Genomic DNA, 12,888 nt, shown 5'->3' with positions numbered 1-12,888 from the left:
ATTTTTGTGATTGTTTTCACCCATTGAGATGCTCATCCAACATTTCTGAAATTTTCTACTTTTTTTTTTGTCTGTTTTAGTGATGATATCTTGTAACTTCACACCTGCAGGAAGAGAAAATCAATGTATTTTAAAACGTCCACTGAATCTGAGCAGCTCAAATACAAAAAGGTGCTAAATTCCATCAGTATTTGCCAGCTTCAGCTGTACTGCACACTAAATGCCAGATTCTCACAAGTTCAGCAGGTAGAAATTTGAACCCAAATGTCTCATTTCGATTAAAATAAGTATCATGATATATGTACCTAACTTACAAAGAGAGAGTTCAGGAATATATTTTAGCATTTGTAAACTATGTAATAAACTCAGATTGAAAGTGTTGGGAAAATGGAAAATAATTACAAGTACTCAGTGTATTTTCTGTAACACAAAAATACATTGGGCTAAAACTGAATCAGAATGAGACCTTCCAAACCAGAATTATTACATATGAAAAGTATTTATTCCTGAAATACCACTAAAGTTCCTAAAGAAATAACTTTATTGAGGGATGGAACAGTATTAGAGTCATAGAATCATTTTTATTGGAAAAGATGCTCAAGATCATCTAGACCAACCATAACCTAACTCTGGCACAAAACCATGTCCCTAAGAACCTCATCTACATGTCTTTCAAACATCTCCAGGGATGGTGAGTCCACCACTTCCCTAGGCAGCCTGTTCCATTTCTTCACAATCCTTTCAATGAAGACATTTTTCCTAATATCCAAACTGTACCTTCTCTGGTGCAACTTGAGGCCCTTTCCTCTCGTCTTATCATTTGCTACTTGGGAGAAGAGACCAACACCCTCCATGCTACAACCTCCCAGCCTCCTTTCAGGTAGTCATAGACAGCGATCAGGTTTCCCCTCAGCCTCCTTTATTCCAGGCTAAACAGCCCCACTTCCCTCAGCCACCCCTTGTAATTCTTGTGCTCTAAACCCTTCACCAGCTTCATTGCCCTTCTCTGAACTCTCTCCAGCACCTCCATGTCTTTCTTGTAGTGAGCGGCCCAAAACTGAACACAGAATTCAAGGTGGGGCCTCAGCAGTGCCAAGTACAGGGACACGATCACTTCCCTACTCCTGCTGGCCACACTATTGCTGATACAAGCCAGGATGCTGTTGGCCTTTTTGGCCACCTGGGCACACTGCTGGCTCATGTTCAGCCGCCTATACACCCAGGTGGCACAGGTATTTCTATAGGACTGTGTACCTCTGCATCTGCAGAGCCTCCTTCCTCCCCTTCATGCTTTCAGCCAAGTCCTACCCACTGCCCCAAACCTCTTTCCTTCCAGATACAGATATGGTTCCTGCATCTCCTTTCCACTCCCCCCATCTCTTTTTTCTCCAGCATAGTAGCAGAAAATGGCCCAAGACACACACACGGCCTGTGTGGACGCAATGCAGACATGGACAAGGTGCTGCAGGTGAGAACTTCCTTGCTGGGACAGTCCTCAGGAGCAAGAAGGGGAGCTGCGTTAGACACAGCCAAGGAGCGGCGTGAAAGGGGTTGGCATGCTGAATAAGATTGCTTTCCAGTTACAGACAAATTCTGCTCATTTGTAACACTGTAACCATAGATATTGCCACTCCTAAAATCTGCAAGTGCAGAAGTTTAAAAAAAACCCAAACCTGAACGTGAATGGAGGGAGCTTCTCTTGAGGAAGCCTGGAGAACAGTGTTGTACCTGCCTGGGCTCAGAGTGCGGCGATGAGGAGCAACACATCCAGGTGCAGACAGAGACCCACAGAGCTCTTGTTCGTAGCAAGAGCGGAGAGAGCTGAGCCAGGCTGAGCTGAGCTGACTTTTACTAACAGTTCTCAATTTATAGGTTTATAGACATGGGTCTGGACCAAGAGATTAGACAGGATGTTTTTTCAAAAAAAAAAGTTACCCAAATGCACCACACTCACGTTGTGTCTGTTTTCAGTCACGTTCCCATGCACATCTTGTGGGCAGCATTCCGACCCACTCATTCACACACCCAGGCCCAACACTCACACATCATACACATGGGGGCACTTCTCTGGCCTGAGATATCATTCTCACCGGCCTGGGCTATCGCTCCTTACACTCATAAAAATCTTCTGTATAACCTGCCCAAGGCCCTTTAGCTGGAATGTCAAGTCCTGCTGTTCCCACACACAGTGCTCCGGTAGGTGCAATATGTGAATGAATAGTGAAGATTTTTTTCAAATTCGGAGTGATTCCTGATATCAAAAGTAGACAGAAATCCGAAAGGAAAAAGAAAATTAACAAGACCCCATGCAATTCTGTTATCCCAGAGCTTACATTCTTCAAAACATCAAAACCATCTGAAAGAGATCTTGGGAGAGTTGTTCCTTTGTTTGTATAAGCATATAGCCCATTCAGAAACATATGTTTGATGCGTTTAACACGTCTAGGAGGCTTCAGTCATTTCAGAAGAGGAGATTAACTGCAGAATTTTAAGAGAGAGGTTTGTAAGCAAAGAGACAGCGAAGCCATTAAAAAAGTGTGTGATTTAAAGCTGACGATCCACTTTTATACTTTTTCTGGAGGTAACTGAGCCTTCTGATTAACAGCTCATACAGAAATGGATTCAAACGGGGCACCTGAATTTATTATCACCTCTTGCACTACACTCACCTCTAATATACCTTCCTGCCTTGAGGGCTGGGATATTCATGCCATTTACAAATGATCTTCTGATTACCTCTAATTTTCAACCTGGCTCTGAACCACAGAGTGAGCAGCTGAACCAGGAGAATTAACAGGCTGATGGACAGTTATGGGGGGGAGAGGGGGAGAAAAGGAACACTATGGCCACAGGTATGAGCCCAGAAAAACTGAATACCTACACAAAGACAACTCTGGGCAAAAGATGACTAATACCAGCTATTTTCCTTCTGCGACTGATAGCGGCGGGGCAGAAGGTTGAACTGCGATTAATGGCGGTGACGCAGACGGCGGAACCGCGATTGATGATGGTGGAGCAGACGTTTTAGCCGTGATTAATGACAGCGGAGCAGTCGTTTGAACGCGCTGCTCTGACTGGTGCTCCGAGGGCCCCTCCCGAGATCATATATAACCCAACGCTGGTTTTTTTATGTGAGTCTTTCATAGCTTTTATCTGATCTCGGGGCCACACGTACGCTCCTCCTCTATTCCTTTTAACTTTCCAAGAAAGTGTTGCAGATCCTTATCCGTAGCAGGTAATATGGACTTGGGTGGTGTTGACGAATCGTTAGTAACAGGGGAGGTCGGAGTAGTACTTAATCTTGCCTTTTCCTCCGAATCTGGCCCAGGAGAGCCAGGAAGACCATCCCTCCCTGCTATTTCTGCATGTTCCCGTTGCTCTTTTAATCCTCTGAAAGTCTCTAGCAACAAGTGACATGTTGTTAACAGTTCAGTTGTTTCTTTGCATCTTTCACTAGTGCTTTGCCCCATAGTAACACAGTCCTTCCTTTGTAAAATCAGTTCCAGAGGGCTAATACCCTGCTTCTTCAGAAGCAACTTTCATGTAGATAATATAATACCCTCTTCTTTAGATAAGTTCCACCCCCACCCTGTTCTCGGTAGCTCACCAACTCTTAGTGTGGTGTCTTTTCAATGATCCGGATCTTCGGCAGCTCTCCTCGGCTGCTCTATCAGCTGTACCGGGCTCCGTCTCCACAGCTCTTCTTTGGCTGTCACAGCTTCATGCTGTCTCCTCTTCATGCGAGATCCTCTTCAGGCAGGATCACGTCGGGGTCACCATATGTCGTGGCTGAGACGGACAAACGACATGGACCAAGTTCTTCCAGGATGAAAGTAGGAGATGCCATTTACTGCCACAAGTGCATTTTCATACAGTTTCACCAATTCATGTGTCTCTTCGCTATTGGTTACAAGTTACAGCAGTAACATCTCATTGGCTAATTTTGCTATCATCAGTGTTACTCTTCTACTCCCTTCTCTCTCACGGGTACATCCTTAACATCTCCGGATACTCCTTTACGCACAGGTAGGCCTTCATATCTTCAAGGCTAATGTCTGTTCCCATGCCCTCCGTCAGGGAATCCACGGACCCACCGTAGTCCCCCACAGATCAGTAGAATCCTGCTCTCAGCACAGGCAGAGACTGCGGGATGTTGCCGAGATTGTCCGCATTTCTAGATCCAGTGTGGAAATTGTCCAACACTCTCAACACAATGCACATTGGAGCTGTGCCAAGGAGAGAGGCTGGAAAATAAGGAAAGTTTTTCCTGTGTGTGAGTTTACGTCAGGCAAGCTGGCACTCTCAAATTTGTTTTTACAGCATTTTTTTTGACATCCTGTAAGGATTGAGCTACCACAACAGTGTCACTCACGAATAACACCCACACAAAGAATTACCTCGCAAAGTCACCCTATTTATGTATATTCTCACTGCTTGTCTGTTGATCCCCATGTGCCTGGGCTCCATCTTGCTGTAATTAATTCTCAACAAGGCCAGCAGCATTTCGAAGGCATATCAGAAGACCTGATGGATACACACCCTTCCCCACCACCCCAGTCTGATTTAACTGAATTTATTTGTCCAGGAAGATTTTTCGCTGAGTAGATACGACCTGCTTGCATGATACAATCCTATTAATCCAATTGCATGATGCAATCAGAAAGAACTCACCACCACGGCACAAAAAAACCTCCTCTTTACCCGGAGACCAAGTGGACATACGCACAGTGGTAACCCAACACCTCTGAGTTACCTTTGAACTCCCCTGCTGCCCAGCAGGTGGGGACACGTAGTTGCACAGGTGGATCCTTTATCCTCCATGTGCAGCTCCAAACTCCTGAGAGCACAGCTCTTATTTCCAGGGATGTGCCACTCTTCAACTTTCTTTAATAAATACCAGAATCTCCAGGACAAATCTGCTACCCCATTGCATGGCAGCACAAAACGTGAAATAATACGTATTGACAAAGGTAATACGCTTTGGAACTCTAAAGGCCGACTGATATAGAGGTGAGGGAAGGGGATTTTCATAACGACTCCCCTTTTCCCCGCCAGCTCAAGCAGAACCCGGAAAAATCTGAGGCAAAAACTCTAGGAGTCCTGCTGATTTATGCTGATTGGCCGGAGCGCTGGGCGGGCTGTGCAAGTCTCTATGAGGGCGGGAACAGCATAAAATCCGCTGACTTGCGTGGTGCTGTGGAGCGTGCTGGTGTCTGTGCAGAAGCGGAACGCGGGTGCGGACCTCCGGTCGGTGCTACTCGGGTTCGGTCGCTCACTGAGGCGCTTGGCCAGTGCTGTCGGTGCGAGGAGAGGCAGGGGCGGGTCGGGCGCGGTGCTTGGCGCTCCTTCTCCTCCGTGCTGCCGGTCGGGCGGTGCGCTGCCCAGCGCAGTGGTGGGCGCTGCGGGGAAAGGACCATGACGGGCTCGCTCTCCTCTTGGCCCTCCCTTTTCCTCCGTGGGGAATGGCGTTTTCTTCCCCCTGGTGCCGACGGAGAAGCGGTTGTTTGTGCCCCCCCTACCCTTCCCCCCCGCGTTGCCCCTGTCCTCCCAGTGGTGGTACAGGGAGGGTGAGCGGAGGGAAGGGGGATGCTGCCAGCCGCTGAATGCCTTGTGGCCGGTCTGGGCAGGGTGCGTGCAGGGTGGTGGAGAGAGGAGAGGGAGAGGAGAGGCCGGGCTGGGTCGAAGGCGACGACGACGAGCGGGCGGGTTGCGGCGACGACGACGACGACGAGCGAGCGGGTCGGGACAACGACGACGACGAGCGGGCGGGTCAGGGCGACGACAACGAGCGAGCGGGTCGCGGCGACAACGACGACGAGCGGGCGGGTCGCGGCGACAACGACGACGAAGAGCGGGCGGGTCGCGGCGAGGACGACGACGACGAGCGGGCGGGTCGCGGCGAGGACGACGACGACGAGCGGGCGGGTCGCGGCGACAACGACGACGAAGAGCGGGCGGGTCGGGGCGACGACGACGACGACGAGCGGGCGGGTCGGGGCGACGACGACGAGCGAGCGGGTCGCGGCGACGACGACGACGAGCGGGCGGGTCGGGGCGACGACGAACGGGCGGGTCGCGGCGAGGACGACGACGAGCGGGCGGGTCGAGACGACGAGCGGGCGGGTCGGGGCGACGACGACGACGACGACGAGCGAGCAATGCTACCCCATTGCGTGGCAGCATAAAATGTGAACTAATACATATTGATAAAGCTAATATGCCTTCGTACTCTAAAGGCCGACTGATACACTGCTGAAGGAAGGGGATCTCCCTATCCACCACCCCGTTATTTGGTTTCTGCCCAAAAATGGGGAAAACCACGTGAGGGGGCGGAATTTCCGTGGGCGGCCCCTCCAGCACGAGCCCTATAAAAGCGAGAACAGCACTAAAGCATCTGATGTGCGTGTGGCTGTGGAGCGTGGTGGTGTGTGGAAGTGCGCCGCCGGTGCGGATCTCCGGTAGGTGCTGCTCGGGTTCGGTCGCTCACTGCGGCGCGGGGAGAGGCCGGTGCTGCTGCTGGCGGCGCGGGGCGGGCCGAGTCGCCGCTGGCTGCGCGCCTGCCGCTGCCGGGGCTGGTGCGGTGCTTGGCGCTCCTTCTCCTCTGTGCTTTTCTCCCATTTCTCCGTGTTCCCGGTAGGGCGGTGCGCTGCGGGGGAAGGGCTTTGACGTTCTCGCTCCCCTCTTGGCGCTCCCTTTCCTCCGTGTAGGATGGCGTTTTCTTCCCCTTAGTGCCGACGGAGGAGCGGCTCTTTGTGCCCGCCCCGCCCCCCCTCCGTTGCCGCTGTTCTTCCAGCTGGGCAGAGAAGGGAACTGTGATGAGCCAGTCGGTGTTGTGAACTGTGGGAGATCTGAGGGATTTTCTTGAGGTTGTTGTGTGGATAGGCTTGGACAGCTCATGAACATGGACAATATCCAATCAGCTAATGCATGCTTGGAGCGTGGACGCGTGATCAGGAAATAACTGCATATATAAGGAGGCTTGTTTCTGTAATAAATGGCTTCGCTTGAATTCATATTGGATTGTGTGGAGTCCATGAGTTTTCGCTCTCGCAAGTGGTGATTCCGACGTGATCCATAAGGAGAGTTTACAGAAGGGGGACGACTGCTGTGGGAAGCGAGCCCCAGCTGGAACGGCTCAGCTGGACCGTGACTGCGACGCAGTCTGCGGGCTGCGCGACTCCTGATTGATCGCTACAGAAGTGACAGAGGAGGGATAAAGGATCCGATATCATTGCAACGGACACCCAAAGCGATGAGCAGCTGGGGGTGAGAGGAGATGGGGCAGAATATTTTTCAAGAAGAAGAAGAAATACTGCGGCTCCTCTCGCATATTCTCTCTAAGAGAGGGGTGAAGTGTGAGGTGAGTAACCTCAAAAGACTATTAATTTGGTGCAGAGGCAATGGGTTTCCTGCTGACCTGTTAGGAGTTTTTCAAACAGAGACTCGGGAAAAAGTGGGAACTGTGTTGTGGAAGGCAATTAGTCACAGTGAAAAATATATTCTCGGCCTTGTAACCACCTGGAAACTGATAATTACTGCAGTGAAGCAATTAAAATCTGAAAAGGCTGTTACGAGCATTAGTGACTCAAAACTTGAACTTTTTGATGATATAGGGCAGAAATCATGAGATAAAGTCAGCAATGGAGATAAAGAAGCTAAATCATCAGTAACTACATGGAAGTTTATAATCTCTACCTTAAAAGATCCTAAGGCTGAACGGTCTGCCGGAATTTTTGCAGCGTTGCAGCCTGATAAGTACCCTGAAAGCCGCTGTGAAGTTTACCCGGTTCGTGTCTTTGATACCCTCCCTATTCCATCCCCTGCTGTGCTTTCGGCACCCCCGACAGTTCAGCACTCCGGGGCGAGGGGAGGAAAAATGCCGAGCGGGTGGCCTCCTGTACCGTTTCCCAACCGTGGTGAGAACAGCAAGTCCAGAGGATTGGAGTCAGACAACTTGCCCAAAGAACCTGTGAAAGCTGAGAATACTAAAGTCGTTAACAAGTGTACTATCAGTCCTTTTACCAATTTGTATCTGCCTTTAACGTCTTTTAACCCTCCAACTTCCACGAGAGAGCAGAAGGAGTCACTGGATAAGAACTGGACAACAGAACTGTGTGACAGATTAGATCAGCTAATAGCGAGTGAATCCAGCAGTCGGTAATACGGTCTTGATGATGGTGCGCCTGGGGACTCAGGTAATACGGATAATTGTGATGCTAGAAAGTATTGGCAAGACTGTTCACTGTTCCGAAGCCCCTGTTACCAACGATTCTCCAGCACCATTCAAGTCTGCGTTATCTGATGACTTGGATGAGGATGGGGGTTTGCAGCTATTTTTTTTTTTTTAAACCTAACAGGAAAACGAGTATGTGTACGTATTGCCCCAAGATCAGATAAAAACTATGAAAGACTCAAGCAAAATTAGACCTATGCAATGTAACAGCTCTAGATCATTTAGGGCGGAACGATGGGGACTCGTTGAAAGGGGCAGGTATCCCACAGCTCTTGGAACAGACACTAACTAACACACCACAATTACAGGCGCTATTAGTTTCTGAAATCCTGAGGCAGTCAGCAGATCTTGCATATCAAGCTACAGTAGAGGTATCTGAAACCAACAAAGCAGCCAAATCTTTTATAACTACTATCAGGGTCCCAGTGAGAATTACATGCAATTCATTGACCATCTTCAAGAGGCCATCAATAAGCAGGTTGAAAACTTAGAAGCTAAGGAAGCACTGGTGTTGAAATTAGCAGTAGAGAATGCTAATGTTTGCTTTCAATGTGTTATTTGTGAGTTTTACAGTACATATTGTATGCTTCTGTGTATTGTCCCTCTGAAAATCAAGCAGCTTGTCAGGAATGCGAGTTAATTGTTTTACTGGTTGTTGTCAGAATTGTTTCTTTGTGGTATAAGTACACCGTAAAACTTTCTCCCCACTTTTCCCACTCGCACTGCAAGCAGCCCTGTGCTTCCCTCCCTTCCTCCCTCTTCTCTCTTGGCGCTCCCTTTCCTCCATGTAGGGTGGCGTTTTCTTCCTCTTAGTGCCGATAGAGGAGCGGCTGTTTGTGGGCCCCCACTGTTGCCACTGTCCTTCCAGCTGGGCCGAGAAGGGAACTGTGATGAACTACTTCATATTGGGAACCATTACAGAAGAGGGCTCAGCCCTGGAGCCCGCTTTCCCATGCAGGGGCGCTGCTGCCGGTGGTGGTACAGGGAGGGTGAGCGGTGGGAAGGGGGCTGCTCCCAGCCAGTGAGTGCCTTGTGGCCGATCTGGGGTTCAAGGGCTGGTCCCTCAGATCACTGACTCTGTTTATATCTCCAGGTGCTGGGAACTGTCTGCAGTGTCACAGGCAGAGCAGAGACAGAGTAGGGTTGTGCAGGCAACACCTTCTTGAACCGGTGAGTCATCCAGGACTGGCTGTGGCTGATATTTGTGGCCCTGCTAGATATGCAGAGTTAGACATCTGGATCTACTGCATCATCATTGTGTTCTCTGCAATCCACCAAGACAAGGATAACGACAGTGGTCATAGAACTGTGTCCAAGCTTGACTGGAAAGAGGTTTTGCCATCAGTTATGATGCCTTGGACACAAGACCATGCTTCCTCCCAGGAAGAACTGAAGGAGGCCTTGGGTTCCCAGGGCGAAGGGGCGTCCGTTCACCAAGAGATGCCAGGTAATGCAGGCAGAAGGGTGTGCAGGGCTCTGGGTGAGTACAGGCCCTTATCAAGTAACCTGTAGCAGCCCTCACCACATATCTATCCCTCTGGCAGCTGTCCTGTGGCTGGTTGTCCCCTGGGGCGGGTGCCTTCTGCCTCCCTAGGCAGCTGGTGTTGGGGATGGTGGGGATGTGAGGGCCAAGTCAGATCTGGGACAGCACGGTTCCTCACTGCTGGTGCTTTTTTCCTCCTCCAGACAAGTGGTGCACGCTCCATCCAGTGTATGTTGTGGTGCTGGCTGTGCTCGTGGCTTTGGTCCTGGCTTTGGCAGTGGCTGTTGCTGTGCTGTCAGGTAAGGGATCAGCAGCTGCCTCTGTGCAGCCCCTCAGCACAGAGCCGTGTGTGCTGCCAGGCTGGATGTGGCCCCTTCCCCTCTGGGCTGGAGCTGGTGTTGCTGTGTGAGGTTAAGGCTGGTGGAGGGGAGCGTGGTCGGGTCAGACCCTCAGGCTGGCTGTGCCAGAGCCTCAGGCTTGCTGTTCCCTTGCCCTGTCCCAGGGGTCCTGGGGAGGGGCAGGGACACCCCCAGCTGTGCCCTGGGGCAGGCTGTTAACCTCTGGGGTGGCTGCTCCCTGTAGGTCCCTGGCAGCAAATGAGGGATCCCCATGGTGGGAGTTTGGGACTGCCCCCTTCCTTGCCCTATAGAGCTGTGTCCCCTGGTCCCTGTGGAGTGGAGTCCTCTGACCTTTTCCACTTCCCTCTCTAGCAGGAAGAGATGGAGCGAGTGCAGCTGCGGGGCTGTGCTGTCCTGACAACTGGGTTGGCTACCGCAATGTCTGCTACTACCTCTCGAGAGAAGAGGGGAGCTGGGAGTGGAGCCAGGAGCGGTGCTCCTCGCTGGGGGCTTCACTGGCTGTGATCAAGAGGAAGTGGGAAATGGTGAGTGAGGGGCTGCTGTGGCTATGTGGGGGGTCTGGGTTGGGTGCAGACCTCAGGGTTGGTGCTGGGAGGCTGGAGGTTCTTCTAGGGACAGAGATGCAGTTCTGGCCTGTGGCCTCAGAGGGAGGGAGGCACAGGGTACAGTGTGGAGCCCAGGGAGCGTGTCCTCCCGCATGGAGGCCAGGGGGACCACAAGCACAGCAGAGCTCCAGCAGAGCAGGACCAGCATATCTGGCCAGGCTGGGGAACTCTTGCAGAAGCTCTGGAGCTTGGTGGAGCAGCTGTTGGGTGGGAGGTGCTGCTGTCTGGGACCTCACATGGGGCCGGGACAGGGACTCTGGGGCAGCAGCAGCTCCTGACTGTTGTCTTCTCTCTTTCCTCTCCAGGAGTTTCTGTCACACCTCAGGGGCAACATTGATTACTGGGTTGGGCTGCGCAGACAGGATGGGCGCCCGGAATGGGTGGACGGCAGCAGCTTCAACGACACGTGAGTCCCATTGCAATCCAGGGTCCCGGGAGACCATCTGGTGGCAGGGACCTGGTTACAGGGACTGTCACTTGCAGGCAGCCCTTGTCCCCTCCAGGTGCTTATGGGGAGAGCTGCTTCCCCAAGGGTACTGACAGTGTCATTGCTTATTCTTGCAGGTTCCCTTTGAAGGGCCGAGAGCCTTGTTTCTTGCTGAATGACCATTATCTCTGGAGTTCAAACTGTTTCCGGAGCCACCATTATCTCTGCAGCAAGGCCCAAGCTGTGATGTCAAATAGTTGATGGGGAGAAAGGACCTTCTCCGTGCTGGGAACTCCACAACTTTGCCGCTTCTAGTTTTATATTTATATTTACTAGTGGTGTATTACTATTTTTAGTTTTTTAAACTGTATTTATCTCAATCCAAGTTTCTCCTGTTCCTTTTGATTCCCTGCCCTGTTGGAGGGGTGGAAGAGAGAGTGTCTGTCGAGGTTGTATTGCCAGTTCGGGTTAAACCACGATGGGGGAAAGAAGTTTTTTTCCTAACTTCTCCTTTTCCTTGCAAGCAGCATGCCTGTACCTTCATTTTCCTTTCTCCAGAGGAAAAGCACCCCTGTGGCTTTTACCAGGTGTTGGGGCTGTTCTCCATGGCAACTGGGGCTGTGTAGCTGCAATAGTGGCAGGAAGCTCTGGCCCTGCTGACAGGTCATACCTTGAGAGTGGTCATCAGTGGTTTGGTTTCCTGTTCGCCCCTCCATGTCCTCAGCCCTGTACCTTCCTGGTTCTTCTGTGACATGGAGGATGAGGATGGTTACATGGTCTTGGGGAAGCGGGGAGTAATGGGGAGCTCAGGTTCTCTCCAGGATGCAGGTAATGGCGGGTTGTGTCTGTTGGTTTCCCCCTGCAAAAGTGGTGTCAGAGAGAGAAAGTATGGGAGGCGGGGTGATAATGGGTGTGATGAGAGAAGCAGGGTGATGCCACTCATCCTTTCTCCAAGGGCTGCTCAGGACAGGGAAACTGAGGCCTGGGGCTGGTGGTACCTGAGAAGGGGTGGAGCCTTGCCCCAAAATATGGGGTCAGCAACCAGCCCTGTGCCCAAACCTCTGCAGGGCCTTTGCTGGTGTCAGAGTGTGGGGGACACCTGTGGGGCTTGGTCCTGGGATGGGTCTACATGGGGATGAAGATGGCCATCAGTGACACTTCAGCATTACCACCTGCCCTCTCTTCCAGTACAGGATTTCCTAAGTAAAATCCTCCAGAATCTCACCTGCTACTTCTGGATTGGCCTCTCCATGCCCTCCGCTGGGAAGGGCTGGGTTTGGCTGAATGGCTCCTGCCCATACCAGAGCCGGTGAGCACTTCTGGGTGTTGGGGTGCGGGCATCCCCATCACCCAAGTGACCCTTGTGGCAAGGCACATGCTCACACATTCCCACCTGCATCCCCAGGTTCCAGCTGAGTCCCTGGGATGCAGGCAGCTGATGTGGGGTGCTGAGAGGGGACAGGATCATCTCTGATAACTGCAGATGGGCCTGTCAGTGGGTCTGTCTCCTGGTTTTGTTAAAAAACAAGTTTCTCTTTTAGTGAATTTTGCCTGTCAGCTAAAGCCTTCATCTTAGTTGCATTTTCCTGGAGAACTCAGAGATTTATTCATAAAAGGTATGAATACAGAGACCCAAGGGAATGCCATGCAGATGTGCCAGGGGAGGTTTAGGTTCAACATTAGGAAAAGGTTCTTCCCCCAGAGGGTGGTGGAGCACTGGAACAGGCTCCCCAGGGAGGTGTCATGGCCCCAAGCCTGGCAGTGTTCAAGAAGAGACTGGA

The 12,888-nt window shown here is 51.4% G+C and overlaps 1 protein-coding gene across 1 annotated transcript; it reads left to right on the top strand.

The window, feature by feature from the left end:
• The first annotated feature begins 1,450 nt into the window (after positions 1–1,450).
• LOC139826807 (uncharacterized) lies at positions 1,451–11,487 on the top strand. The gene is made up of 10 exons (XM_071803199.1): positions 1,451–1,468; positions 5,056–5,234; positions 5,552–5,567; positions 5,628–6,102; positions 6,375–6,458; positions 9,327–9,680; positions 9,920–10,015; positions 10,427–10,599; positions 10,986–11,086; positions 11,245–11,487. Exons 1-10 carry the CDS (start codon positions 1,451–1,453, stop codon positions 11,366–11,368), a joined length of 1,620 nt encoding a protein of 539 aa, XP_071659300.1. The 3' UTR covers positions 11,369–11,487.
• Positions 11,488–12,888: the final 1,401 nt, after the last annotated feature.

Source organism: Patagioenas fasciata, unplaced genomic scaffold, assembly GCF_037038585.1.
Source record: "Patagioenas fasciata isolate bPatFas1 unplaced genomic scaffold, bPatFas1.hap1 Unplaced_236, whole genome shotgun sequence".
Classification (NCBI taxonomy): Eukaryota; Metazoa; Chordata; class Aves; order Columbiformes; family Columbidae; genus Patagioenas; species Patagioenas fasciata.
This window is presented reverse-complemented; position numbering and strand designations above follow the sequence as displayed.

Coding starts and splice junctions, on each gene's coding strand:
- LOC139826807 (XM_071803199.1), top strand. Junction 6,459..9,326: donor GCCGCCGGTGCGGATCTCCG/GTAGGTGCTGCT, acceptor TTATATCTCCAG/GTGCTGGGAACTGTCTGCAG. Junction 10,600..10,985: donor TCAAGAGGAAGTGGGAAATG/GTGAGTGAGGGG, acceptor TTTCCTCTCCAG/GAGTTTCTGTCACACCTCAG.